General features: G+C 42.6%; 1 protein-coding gene across 11 annotated transcripts in view; it reads left to right on the top strand.

Annotated features, from left to right (window-relative positions):
* Positions 1-12,424: 12,424 nt before the first annotated feature.
* SUPT20H (SPT20 homolog, SAGA complex component) overlaps positions 12,425-14,117 on the top strand; it is a 33,570-nt gene continuing 31,877 nt past the window's right edge. For 10 of the 11 annotated variants that reach the window (XM_054051152.1, XM_054051130.1, XM_054051180.1 and 7 more), the window contains exons 1-2: positions 12,425-12,626; positions 13,696-13,794. In XM_054051152.1, the coding sequence (XP_053907127.1) occupies positions 13,792-13,794 (3 nt within the window). In that variant the 5' untranslated portion in view covers positions 12,425-12,626; positions 13,696-13,791. The remainder of the gene's footprint in view (positions 12,627-13,695; positions 13,795-14,117) is intronic. The other variant, XM_054051107.1, reaches the window with a different exon arrangement.

The following is a 14,117-nucleotide window of genomic DNA, read 5'->3' as shown; positions in this document are numbered from 1 at the left end:
ATCATAGCTCCTATTGACTTCCATCCATCTGTGAGTCCTTAGCACTTCTACAAATGCAACCATAAGATATCAGACTTAGCAGCCACTTGTTGACCTTTTATCGGCCACCAGAATATTATTTTTCCAGTGACATAGCACAGCCATGGCAGAAACAGGGGTTCTCCAGGGCTGCAGTCATACCTATAACCAATAAAACTAACTTTCTTCTTGCAAATATTTACTAAGAAAAGCCTTACTAGTTTAGTAATGATTTATGGGTGCTGCAGGCTCCTGCAGGTAAGCTCTATTTATTTCTAGAGTAGGATAGGAAAGCATTGGAAGATTAGTAGTATACAGCATTTAAAGTCTATCCTACAGCTACTGAGTAAGCTTTTATTTCTTGTGACCTAGGCACAAGATGGCTTTTCCTCTAAGAGCAGTGTCTTTTCAGCCTTTCTGATTGCCCTGTTGGAAGGATTCCTACAACATCTTGGACTGTAAGTGAACCCGCACTGAGATAGTCTTTGAGTGTTATCTGATATGGATCAGTCAGTATTGAACCAAATATTCAGCAAAACATTAAAATAAAAGCCGAATCTAAAGGTGGGTTTTCTTCAGAAACACTAACCTAGGCTGCACATAGTCTGACCACTTTTTATAAGTCTCTGAAGTCCAGGAAGGCAACCCTAATACCTGGATGAACTACAACATTTCTGTTTGTTCTTCATGCTGCATTCTCACTCATTCGTTGTTGTGAAATGTATACTTTTTCATATATTATACAGTAAATAGTGCATTTGAAAGAAGTAGCTGTCTGAAATGATATAAAATTTGTAGAAGGCATTAGTTTCAGATTGAAAGAGCAAAAGGCAATGCCAGAGACTTCTCCAGCTTACAGCTGGACTGACTTCAAAGACTGATTTTTTGTCTAGCAATTCAGAATATTCTTTGCTGAAGAGGAGACTGAGGTTTTATAATTAAGTCTGTTCATAGCATCTGCAGAACTGGATAGTTGCCACCTACATCAGAGTAATGCTAGAGGTGCTTAAAAGATGAGGTTATGAAGTTGAGAGAAAGGACACATAGTATTTATAACCCATATCATTAGATGAATTGCATTGGTGGTAAAACTACTATTTAAGGCAAAGAACAATGACACTAATTCAGAAGGATCCAAAAATTGCAATTAAGAATCACTTCACAAATAGCTGGAATATAGCAGTTATACTTGAAAAATTATGTCATGCGACTCATAAGACATTTTGTAAAGAAGAAAATATAGTTATAAAATATCTCATTCAAATTTCTAACTAAAAACTTTACCAGTACACTTAACTGTTTGAGTACTATCATGAACTTAAAGCAGGACTATTTACGTGACATACAATAATGTTTAAAACACCCATGCAGGATCAGCACTTTGGGCATGACACAAACATCTGAGGTAGGTTGACAGAGATTAGTGGGGCAATGGAGGACATAGATTGGAGTTAGTTTTAGATTTTGAAGATGACATTTGGCATTCCTTTGTCAGGTCTAGGGTGGGATTCAGTGGCCTGAAGAGAGATTTACATGGAAACTTCTACTGAGACACAGAATTTTCGGTATCTATAGCCTGGACATGACTTCCATCTTGAGTTGTTGAAGATACAAATACTTGAATGATACATGCAAATATGTATAAGATTTTAGAACAGAAAAAGCATATCCTATCTGGTACTCCACAGAGATTACAAATGTACAGAAATACAGGAACAGATAGGATGTCCTCAGTTATCAAGTTCACTTTCCCACAGCTGTAGGATGACAAATCCTAAGTAAGAAATGCCCATTCCTTGCCCTTACACACACCAGAAGCCACCATACACTTCCTATTTCTATATCAAATGTGATGCCATTAACACAAAAGACCAGAAGCATCAAAAAAATAGAATGTGCTTCATAACATAGCAAGGGCTTAGACAACAACTGAAATTACCACGGAGTTGAGAACATACAAACGTATGATCTACAAAGTCAAAAAATATGCCATTCCACAGGCAGCAGTTCAGCCTGGACATAGTAATTAACATTTCTAGCAAAACAAAAGAGAGACAAACCAAAAGAGACCTCAGATTGTGGAAGGACCTAGGTTAGTCAAAGGTACAATATGTTTCTTTTAGGGCCACAGGCCTTTGTCTGGCCAGTCTCTTCATTTAGCTTACCTGTTTATACAGTCTTCCAACACTGAAGTGGATTCTATAGGAAAAAGAATCATGAGTAAATCTGAGGATTTCAGCATGTAAACAAAATTATAAGCCAACTTTTCATAACCATAATGGAAGAAATTGGTTTTGTTTGTGTAAGTAACAGCCATGTACTCTTGATTTCAGAATCAGTACCAGGTTTCGGATTTGTTTGTCATTTACAGCATACTGTATAATGATAATAATAATACATGAATGAAAGCAAAGAAAAAGTCAAAATTAAAAAGAAGGAAATCCCCCTAGGAAAGCTTTCTGGATTCTCTACACAAAAATAAGATACACTGTCTCTATTCTATCTGGACAGCAACAAAAAGAAAGCAGCTTTGAGTCAATGTTCTTCATAACAGACACACTTGAGTCTCATAAAGCTGAAAAGCAGAGCCTGCCAATAGCTGGAAAGAAACACGTATTCTCAAACAGAATTATGACCTGATATATAAGACAAAGTTACATCATAAGGATACTTGGCCTTCTCACCAGGTGATTTTTTCCATGCTATGTCAGATTAGCAATATTTAATCTGACTTCTTCATAAGAATAATACTATTTATACTTAATAGCATTTTAAATTGACTTAAAATGGAGGCATATTGGAAATTTTAAAAATCTGAGGCACGCAAAGGAAGTTATAACGTAATGGCATTCTGTCTGGGCTTGAGAAAAAAATCAGGGACCTTGCTTTCATCATCTATTTCACTGATCACTAATTAATTTTACTACAGTTGAAATTAGTATCAAATAACTTAATGCAGAGTAAGTACACGAGTCTCACTATAGAGAAGTCCCAACTGCCTTTTTAGGTTTGTTAATTGAAAGTGTAGCTCAACAAAATCATCATTTGGTATCTGTTCATTCTGGAGGGACAGAAACTGTGCAGCTGGACAGCTTTCTGATATCAGATCTCACCTGATGTCTAGAATGTCACACCTTGGAATTTTCAGAAAAAATGTAATCCTGACAGCTCTGAGGAAACTCAGCACCTCTTTGATGCATAAAGCATGTTCCTGAAGACCCAGGCCTGTGACCTCACGAGCTCAGTTCACCTGGCATTCTCCAAGCATATGCAGTTGATCAATCTCTCTGTAAAGGAGGTTGCAGTGTCCCTCTTTCCCTCATTAGTGGTTGCACGATGGTTAATGTGATTAGCAAAGATGCAGATGATAGGCATTCGAGTCCAGTCCTTGCTTGGGTGAGTAAAGATACTGCTCCTGCTTTCTCAGGGAAGCCATTCCCCACAGCTTTAGGATCTTCAGAAAAATGTGTGTTTGTAGTATAGTACAGCGTGATGAAGAGTGGAGGAAAGTAGAGATATTTTTGATGGTTCCATTCAAATTGGGACATTCCAGATAGAAGAAAATAATACGGAAGAAAATGAGGAAAACTCCAGAGAAAGGATTGATAAAGTCATAGAATCATTGATTTTAAATATCATTTAGAGCTAAATCCCCTGCCATGGGCAGGGACACCTTCCATTAGATCAGGTTGCTCAAAGCCTCATCCAACATGGTCTGGAACACTTCCAGGGATGGGGCATCCATGACTTCTCTAGACAACCTGTTCCAGTGCCTCACCACTCTCACAGTAAAAAAAGTCTTCCTAATATCTGCTTTGGTGGGACCCTAGGCAGGATTAGGGATGAACTCGAGTTGAAGGTCTTAAGATGACAATTGTTAATGCACAGCCTCCACCCCAGTGCTGCTGGTCGCACTGGTGCCATGCTGCTACTGACACATCAGAGAGCCCCTCTAGCGACTACCTGGCTCCCATCAAAATGCTACAGCCCCTGGGATCCCCTGTGCCCGCCACGTCAGAGGCAGCCACAGCCATCCCAGGCCACACTGCCAAGCGGGGGTATAGCAGAAGCAGTATCAGATCAGATCAGGTGCCGATTCCATAGCAAACAGTGAAAAAGGATTGAGTGTCAATACTAGTGTAAGGATGAATACTGATTTCCCACCTGTTCAGGTTTCCTTTTCTTGTCACAATATAGCAGGGAAAAAAAGAATGTCTCATTTTTTACACTAGAAGCAATAGCAAGCTCCCCTGTCTGCCTTCAGCTGGCTTTGATATATACTGATGTTGTCAGTGTAATTAACAATTTGTAGATTTATCATGAAGCCTTGTCGCTCCCTTTTAACTTACCATGTATTGATTTTACAAAAAGGACACCATTAAAGAGCGGAATAAAATACCATGAACAAAGTACTGCTTGTGTACTACGTTTTATTCATTCCTAACAAGGTGAAATTAATTCTTACAACCAGCAAGTAAAGAGCAAAAGTCTCTGCATTGGCAGTTGAGCTACAAAAATGTTATGTCAAAGAACTTGCTAATCTTTTGGATTATAAACTATTACTATTATAATCCATTCCTTCAAAATGCATCTGAGAAGGTGAGACTGGAATTAACCCTTGTTCTACAGAACTAAGAAACGTCCCTTATACAGTCTTCTTTAAGTAAACACTTAAATAACCAGTGTATAAAATGTAATCACAAGGGAGGAAATTAAGCTTCAACAGCAATTAAACAGAAATTTAGAGATATGTGGATTTTAAAAGAATCATATTTTTTCTCATTGCTAAATCAAGTTATATAATTTTACAATAACCATGCATCTGCCAAATGGGCCTATTTCACCAGTATGAAATAGAATGGACTATTTAATATTAACTGAATAATATATTTATGACATCTTTTAAATCTCTAAAATTTAAAAGCCTCTGAAAAAATTTCCCCTTCTGGCAACATCTCAAGAGTTTTCTTCCCAGATGATTTTTAACGATCTACCTTAGCAGTACAGCCCTGACCTCTAGTGGATTGATTGAAACAGTCGTTGCAGGCAGAACAACGAGCTAATTCGGTTTCATAAATAACTTCATTTAAAGCTGGAAAATGTTTAAGTTCCAGCAAAGCCATGCAATCAGCCAAGGACTAGCTATTTTATTAAACAAATGAAAAATAATTACAGGCCAACAGCAGTACTGTGTTTGCCTTATGCCAATATCCATCTGATTGATGAGCTGCTTATGACAATCTGCAAATGAGTGCTCATTCCCATTGGGAGCTCTGCATTAAGTAAACCCCATTATTAATTTCTTAGCTATCTGCATAGTTTAGTTGACTTATTTTTTTTTGGTTAACTTACCTTTTGCCCAAGATATATCTATTCCTGGATTCAGAAAAGCAAGTAAGTCCATTAAGGGATAAGTACAATGCAAGGGGTTTCTTATAATCTAAGAATAACTCATTGCTGCAAGGACTTATGAACCCTTATTACATTCAGTGAAAACTTAATGCTTCCATGATACACTCCAGATTTAAAAGATTAAGGATCTTAGGTTTCCTGTTATTTTTGCCCCACAGTGAAAATGAAATACGAAGTTCTGAAAAGATTGCTGCAATGATTTTCCAATGAAATATGGAAGGCTTCCATATGAAGACTGCAGAAAATATGCAAGACAATATTCAGTCTAGCTGTCTTATCTGAAAGGCCAAAGAAAGACAAACGGATGGGAATGAGGGCTTTTTCTTTCAAATTACTGACACAGAGAAAATGATATACAGACAGGCTTAACAGGATAGACTATGCTCCTCCCTATATACCCTACAGTCTCCAGCACAAAGTGCTAATGAGAGCATTCATACAGTTCATGCTCTTGTTTACATTATGTACCTACATCAATGTAAATAATTTGTTCTGATATGCCACGAACTAAGCAAAACGGAATCAGACCAAACTTGACAGAGTTTGGACTCTGAATATTGCAAGAGAAGACCAACAAATCTATTGCTTATGAAGTCCAAAGCAGTTCATCCAAAAATTAATTACGCAGAAATGGTACATTTCTTTGCTTATTTATTACAGAAACAGATGAATAGAAGACATGTTTTTTAATCTTTGAAGAAGTAAACATCTTTTTCCTGTCATTATTATAGATCAATTAACCCAATATCCACATTAACTTTGTTCATAATAGAAGTATGTGCATCTATTTTATCAAATTAAGAATAATTTTACAAAAATTTCTAGGGATTCCTGAGGCTGTCCTAAATTTTGTTATGCTGAGATTCTTGCATTAAGACATCACTGTCTTAATTAGAAGATTCTACACTTTTTACTTTCCCCCAATATGGTTTACCATGGCAACCTCCTTGTTTAGTAAAGCCAGCTTGACTGCTAAGAGCTGTCATGCTGTATCAACAACAAATTCCCTCTCCTGCATTACTCAAAACGTAAGAGATGATTAAAAGGTAACTCTCACTTTATATGCTAGCATGTTACAGTGCACTGCATAAGCTTGGTGTCATAGACTCATATTTAATTTTTTGGCTGCAACTATATTGCCCTGAGCTCTACTCAAAATGCCTCAAGTGCCAAACTCCTCCAACTACAGGTTCCTTGGCTTTTAGGAAGAGAATGACAGTTATCCCAACTCCAAATGCAAGCAAAGGTTTGACACAGAATGATGTCAGGGTCCTGCAACAACATCAATTATCAAAAGCGTGCTTCGGCATTCTCATTGGTTTCTGTGTAAGCACGGAGCAGGAAAAGAATAGCCAGAAGGGCCTTTCTGTATAAAGTATACCCTGGACTGCATAGCCTCCTCTGGCCCTAGGCAACCCTGCCTGCCTGCCGCCAGATCATCAGGGAGCTGATCTGCTCTGACCATTCTACATCTCCCCAGCTCTCACTTCTTTCTCAAGAAAACAGAACTGTGCTATTAAATCCTCTTGCTTTATTTGCTATCCTGAGGAGGATGTTAGCTCCTAAATTCAGCCTCCAATCTCCACATGTCTGTATACAGAAATCCCAGTAGTACTCAGTACCCCTGAGTAGCAGGTCGGAGCTGGACTCAGAAACTGTATCCAGGAACTGGATACAGGAATGCATGGATGGTTTCAGGGGCAAACGGACAGACAAGTTCCTCACTGAATGTTGGCCACAGAAGAAGCGGCATTGACCCTCGTAATCTCTAAGCTTTTATACTGAGTATGACCTGTATGGCATGGGTACTTTGCTGGTAAGGCTTGGGTCACCTGTCCTTTCTGCTCCTCCCAGCAGGTGGGACCCCTTTCATCACCAGAACTGGGATGGTCTTAATTTACATAGGAATAGGTGTGGGCAGTGGCCTCTCTGCACACCAGCACCTTGGTGATAACTATCAGACTTATCACTTATAGAGTCAGCCACTATCTGAAAGACAGTGTTGGTAAGCTTCAGCAGCTGAAATTTGCAAAGAGGCTTAGCTGAAAAGTCAGAGAACACATTCTGCTTCAGCCCAAACCAGAACAATAGCAAAATGAAAACCAGCTTTGCAATTTTGTATTGGGACAAGTGTATCACTATGGTTACAGAACTCTGGAATGCTGTTCCTACAAATGCATCCAACACACTAATCATGTGCTCTAGTGCCTGGAGCAGCTCCTCCCCCTCCTTCTTCACTGATCTGGGTGTCTGCAGAGTTGTTTCTGTCCCATATTCTCACCCCTCTCTCTACTGCCGTTTCCACATCAGTTGTTTCCCCACTTCTTAAATCTGTTATCCTAGAGGTGCTACCACCATCACTGATGGGCATGGCCTTTACAGGCAGTGGGTTTGTCTTGGAGCTGGCTGGCATAGGTTCTATTGGACACAGGGGAAGCTTTTAGCAGCTTCTCACAGAAGCCAACCCTGTAGCCCTGACACTACCAGGACGTTGCCATGCAAACTCAATACAAATGCAATTTTAAAATTAGCTTTCATCACTCCATACCAACGGTTGTTCGGATAACAATCTGATTAATAACCTGGCAGCTCTAGGAAGTTACTCAGAAGCAGGTCCAAAAAAACCTCACGATAATCTATTACAGAGAAAAGAGGCTTACACGTTCCTGATATGACTCTTTAGAATAATTACTATATACCTCAAATGGGAATTATGAGAATGTAGAGCATTATGACTGAGTAAAATTTACATTCAGTCACCGAGCTTATACTAAGGAAAGCTTCCCCAGCCATGCATCCACCACACTTTTCCCAAGTAATCCTTCCCTACCCTTGGATTGCTGTTACACCCCCCCAACCTGTCCTCTTTGCTACCAGAGAAACCGGTTTCCACAACTCACTGCTGCCCAGGAGTCACGCATCAAACTCCCTTACAGCATCCAGGTTGGATGGGGCCTTGAGCAGCCTGGTCTGGTGGTGGCGTACTCTTGAGTAAACCAATATAAGCTGCTATGTAGCATGTAATGTCCATACTAATGCCTAATCTAATCACGGAAACCAACAAACAGTAAAGTCCTCATTTAGTGATATTTAAGGAATAAAACAATGGAGGATGCAGAAGACCAGCATCTGGCCAGTACTTCAGGAACCAAAACAGATGAGAGGTCAGAAGGTTGGTTGGCAAAGTCCCATGGGAGACAGTCCTTCAGGGCAAGGGAGCCCATGAGGGCTGGACGCTCTTAAAAAATGAAATCCTAGCAGCTCAAGAGCAAGCCATCCCTGTGTTCTGGAAAAGGAGCCGGCAGGGGAAAAAGCCAGCTTGGTTGAGCAGGGAGTTCTTGAGATGCATCAAAAAGAAGAAGAAGGTCTATAAGCTTTGGAGGAATGGGCAGGCGCCTTGGGTGGACTACAGGGAGGAAGTGAGATTGTGCAGGGAAAAAATCAGGAGGGCTAAGGCCCAACTAGAAATCAAATTGGCTAAGTCTGTGAAAGATAATAAAAAATCTTTCTACAAATACATTAACAAGAAAAGGAGGACTAGGGAGAATATTCAGTCCCTATTGGATGCAGAAGGAACAACAGTGACAGGGGATAAGGACAAGGCTGAGGTACTTAATGACTTCTTTGCCTCAGTCTTTAATAGCAAGGAAAGTTGTTCCCTCTGTGTACAAACCCAGGAGTTAGAGGAGCAGAATGAGGTTCCCATGATCCAAGAGGAGGTGGTTAGAGACTTGCTTGCCCAGCTAGACACCCACAAGTCTATGGGGCTGGATGGGATCCACCCAAGAGTATTGAAGAAGCTAGCGGATGTCCTTTCCAAACTCCTTTCCACCATCTTCCAGAGGTCCTGGCTGACTGGGGAAGTTCCACTAGACTGGAGGCTGGCTAATGTTGTGCCTATCTACAAGAAGGGTTGCAGGGAGGATCCGGGGAACTACAGGCCTGTCAGTCTCACCTCAGTGCCAGGGAAAGTCATGGAACAGGTAATCCTGAGTGCTATCATGAAGCACATGCAAGAGAACCGGGTGATCAGGCCCAGTCAACATGGGTTTACAACGGGCAGATCTTGCCAAACTAACCTGATCGCCTTCTATGACAAAGTGACTCGACTGCTGAATGGGGAAAAGGCTGTGGATAAGTCTTCTTGGACTTCAGTAAAGCCTTTGACACAGTTTCTCACATCATTCTGCTTCAGAAACTGTCAGCCTCTGGCCTGGACAGGTGCACACTCTCCTGGGTTGAAAACTGGTTGGATGGCCGGGCGCAGAGAGTGATGGTAAATGGAGTTAACTCCAACTGGAGGCCAGTTACAAGTGGAGTTCCTCAGGGCTCAGTACTGGGTCCAGCCCTGTTCAATGTCTCTATCAATGACCTGGATGAAGGCATTGAGTGCACCCTTAGCAAGTTTGCGGATGACACTAAGCTGGGTGGAAGCGAGGATCTGCTGGAGGGTGGGGAGGCTCTGCAAAGGGATCTGAACAGGCTGGACCACTGAGCTGAGGCCAATGGCATGAGTTTTAACAAGGCCAAATGCTGGGTCCTGCAATTGGAGCACAACAACCCTATGCAGTGCTACAGACTGGGGGAACAGTGGCTGGAGAGCTGCACAGAGGAGAAGGACCTGGGGGTAATGGTTGACAGCCGACTGAACATGAGCCAGCAGTGTGCCCAGGTGGCCAAGAAGGCCAATGGCATCTTGGCTTGTATCAGAAATGGCGTGACCAGCAGGTCCAGGGAGGTTATTCTCCCTCTGTACTCGGCACTGGTGAGACCGCACCCTGAGTACTGTGTTCATTTCTGGGCCCCTCACTACAAGAAGGATGTTGAGGCTCTGGAGTGTGTCCAGAGAAGAGCAACAAAGCTGGTGAGGGGGCTGGAGAACAAGTCTTATGAGGAGCGGCTGAGAGAGCTGGAGTTGTTTAGCCTGGAGAAGAGGAGGCTGAGGGGAGACCTTATTACTCTCTACAACTACCTAAAAGGAGGTTGTGGAGAGGAGGGAGCTGGCCTCTTCTCCCAAGTGGCAGAGGACAGGACAAGGGGGAATGGTCTGAAGCTCCGCCGGGGGAGGTTCAGGCTGGATATCAGAAAAAAATTCTTCACAGAAAGAGTCATCGGGCACAGGAACAGGCTGCCCAGGGAGGTGGTCGAATCGCCTTCTCTGGAGGTGTTTAAGGAACAGGTGGATGAAGTGCTTAGGGACATGGTTTAAGGGAGTGTTAGGAATGGTTGGACTCGATGATCCAGTGGGTCCTTTCCAACCTGGTGATTCTATGACTCTATGATTCAAGATAAGCCTTATTTTGAAACATGGAAACTTCAAACATGGAAACATGGAAACTTAAAAGGGGGCCAGATGCCAGCAAAATAGAGTATGGGACTGCTTTGCAGATCTCAGGTTCAATAAAGGATTGTGGGGAGCATGCACAAGCAGGAAGGACACCTATTATAATTAGTACTGGGAAATGTGATTTATTTGTATGATTTTTACGAGAAATACAACACATATCTATAAATTCCATGCATAAAAGACCTGCTACTTGTATTCACCAGTGTATACAGTAGGAGGATCAATCCTCCCATATACCCGATAAAGCATTAAAAAGAATGCTTCTTAAGACCCCCAACTGGTGTTAAGTTTCTTTTCCTAAGTTCGGTGACAGTGGGAGGTGTCCCTGTCCATGGCAGTGGGGCTGGAACTGGATGATGTTTAAGGTCCCCTCCAATCCAAACTATTCTATGATTCTATAGTCTCTGACACAAGGAAGCCTGTTCACGTCTCCACAGCAGCATTACAGTAGGTACCCAGAAGTATCCAGGCTCTTTCCCACCAATGACCCCTATGGCTTCCCTTGCCGTGTCTCAGGGCCCTCCCACAATACACGAAGTAGTTACTACTACAAAAAGCGGAATACTTTGATTTAAGCTAAAGTAGAGTTAAGTTTCATTTAAGTAATTGTGTTCTTTGAAAGTTAGACAGAATGTCCCTCTGATAGCATGTTTTCTTTAAAATAGTGTTTTTCCAGACACTGGTCATCCTTTTGAAGATCCCAGAAGCATAGAATAGTTTGGGTTGGAAGGGACCTTAAACCATCCAGTTCCAACCCCGCTGTCATGGGCAGGTACACATCCCACCAGACCAGGGGGCCCAAGGCCCCATCCAACCTGGCCTTGAACACCTCCAGGGATGGGGCATCTTTGCGCAACCTGTGCCAGTCTCTCACCACTCTCATGGTGAAGAAATTCTTCCTTATGTCTAGTCTAAATCTGCCCCTCTCCAGTTTATACCCATTCTGCCTTATCCTATCACTAAGAGCCTTTGTGAACAGCCCCTCACGATCTTTCCTGTAGCCCCTTTCAGTTAGTAGAAGGTCGCTATAAGGTCTCCTCGGAGCCTTCTCGTCTCCAGGCTGAACAAGTCCAACTCTCTCAGCTTGTCCTCGTATGGGAGGTGCTCCAGCCCTCTGAGCTTCTTTGTAACCTTCCTCTGGACCCCTGGATGATAACATCTTGCGTGAAGTATGATCTGTGCTGAACAGATGTGTCTCCTAATCCCCTCTGTTTGCAGCCTTTTCCCATCTCAAATGCAAGGTCAGGCAGAGAGCTGACTCCAAAGCTCCAAATTGGCAGGAGACTTGACTGTTTTGAAGCTTTATAATAACATTACAATTAGACCGTGGAACGTAACAGAATGTGAATAAGATTTCTTAGAAAGCTTATCCATATGCACGTAAATGGTAAATAAATTCTGTCCCATCTCTCTGCACGCGACTGACGGAGATGCCTCCCCCGTGTTGCCCAGCCCTGATAACGGATGCTTCCTTCCTAAAACACCACATCGACTCTCGCAGGGTTTCATTTCCCGGCATTTTCGGTATCACCGTCCCCGCCGAACCAGGCGGCTCCGCCCACTGCCCTCAGCCTCGTCGCCATGGCGACTGTCCCGCCTCTTCCGGCAGCGACCGGAAGCACCGGGGCGGAAGCGGAAGCGGGGGGAGCGGCGGCGGGGCTGAGAAGGGTGGGGCTACGGGGAGCCGGCAGGGAACGGGGCTAAGGGCTCGGCCTGCGCCCTTCGACCGCCCCTTTCCGCCTGGCCGCTCCGTTCTGCCGCTCCCGGCCCTGCGGGTCGGCCTCGCTGCCCGCCTGGCGGGGCGGGTACCGCAGGACCTGCGAGAGTTGCGCCCCGCGCCTCGCTGCCGGTAGGGGTGGATGCTGTCGTTCTGCCGCTCCTAGGACCGGGCGTCTTGGGGGTGGAAGCGGACAGGCTGCTCGGGAAGCGGGTGGCCTCTAGGATGACACTGATGCCCTCCAGCGCCATCCTGTGTGGGCTCCTGTGCGCCCACCACATCGCCTCGCCGTCTGCCAGGAGGCAGCAGGGTTCAGTCTTTTGGTGATCTTCTTGTCATTGCCTTTAGGGTTTTTTTCCTATCAAAATTAGTTCCACGGAGGTGCCAGATGGTAGGCGAATGTAATCTGAAATCTAGGAAGATGTTTCCCAGTCCATCGCTGGTGTGGAACGTAGCTGCAACCAAACTCCTTCAACAGATAAAAATGACGCGTGGTGGAATTTCTTAAGTGAATACTTCAAGTATAGTGAGGCACTGTGGTGTTCAAATGTGAAAGCAAAATTGACTTGAATATTCACATCTTGTTGGGAATGAGACCAAGGGCAGGGTTTAAAGACTGAGCGTTTTGAGATAGGATTTTTTTCATACAACTTAGTAGCGGAATTTCAAAATTAAATGGTGTGGGGACATAGTATCTGAGAGCAAGGCCATTTAAGGAAAACACTAGTGCTGTGGAGATTTTATTCACTTTGGAATTGACAGCCTACTGTGAGTCGGTAGTAAACCAACACTTAAAAATAGTGCTAGAAAGCACTGCTAGTGGATTTGTTGTCTATAGAATAATAGGTTCGTAAAAGTGAAACAAAAGACATAGTACGTGCCAAATGTTCAGGTTGCTTGTCATTAAATATGCGCCTTCTGCGCATCTGATGTTTGGGATTTCTGCCACAATAGAGAAGCATACTTGGCTGTATAATTTCGATTATATGCTTACTGTTAATTTACCATGTAATATAACTAATGTAAAAGGATTGTGTAAAGTGAGCAGTCATTACAACAGGAGCTTCTCTTTTTCTGTCTTTGGAGGAAGGGATACTACACAAATGAAATTTAAGCACAATGAACCACTTAAAATGTTCTGTTTAAATAAAATTCTTATTTAGTTTCTTAGCAATATTTTTCTGTGTGACTTTTTTTTCAGTAGCCCCAAGTGTGACCATAAAATATGAATCTTTGCCTGATGCATCAAACTTCTTAAGTACTTCTTCTGTAAATTGGTCACCCAGCTTCAGCTACAATGGTAAGTTATGATTTGGATAATATATTTTCAGATCTTTTCACTCTAGTCGGTTGGATATCAGACTAATGAAGAGAATGCCATTAATGTTTCTCATCTTCTTTAAAAAAAAAGAGATTTCTCTTGTCACTCCTGAGTTCTGATATTTCATTTTTCAGGGATGTCTTCCTTCATAGTCTGTAAATACTTCTAAACATTTAGTCACTGTCCATTCATCACAGGGATTATCACACAGTGGTGTGTTTTCAGTCATGACTGAAATTTGAGGATGAAGTTTAAACCCTGTCTCCACGTAGTATTCTTCCATGCCACATGTGACACTATTG

This window comes from Cuculus canorus, chromosome 1 (assembly GCF_017976375.1).
Source record: "Cuculus canorus isolate bCucCan1 chromosome 1, bCucCan1.pri, whole genome shotgun sequence".
NCBI classification, from domain to species: Eukaryota; Metazoa; Chordata; class Aves; order Cuculiformes; family Cuculidae; genus Cuculus; species Cuculus canorus.
Note: the sequence above shows the minus strand (reverse complement) of the source record. Positions and strands in the feature narration are given on the sequence as shown.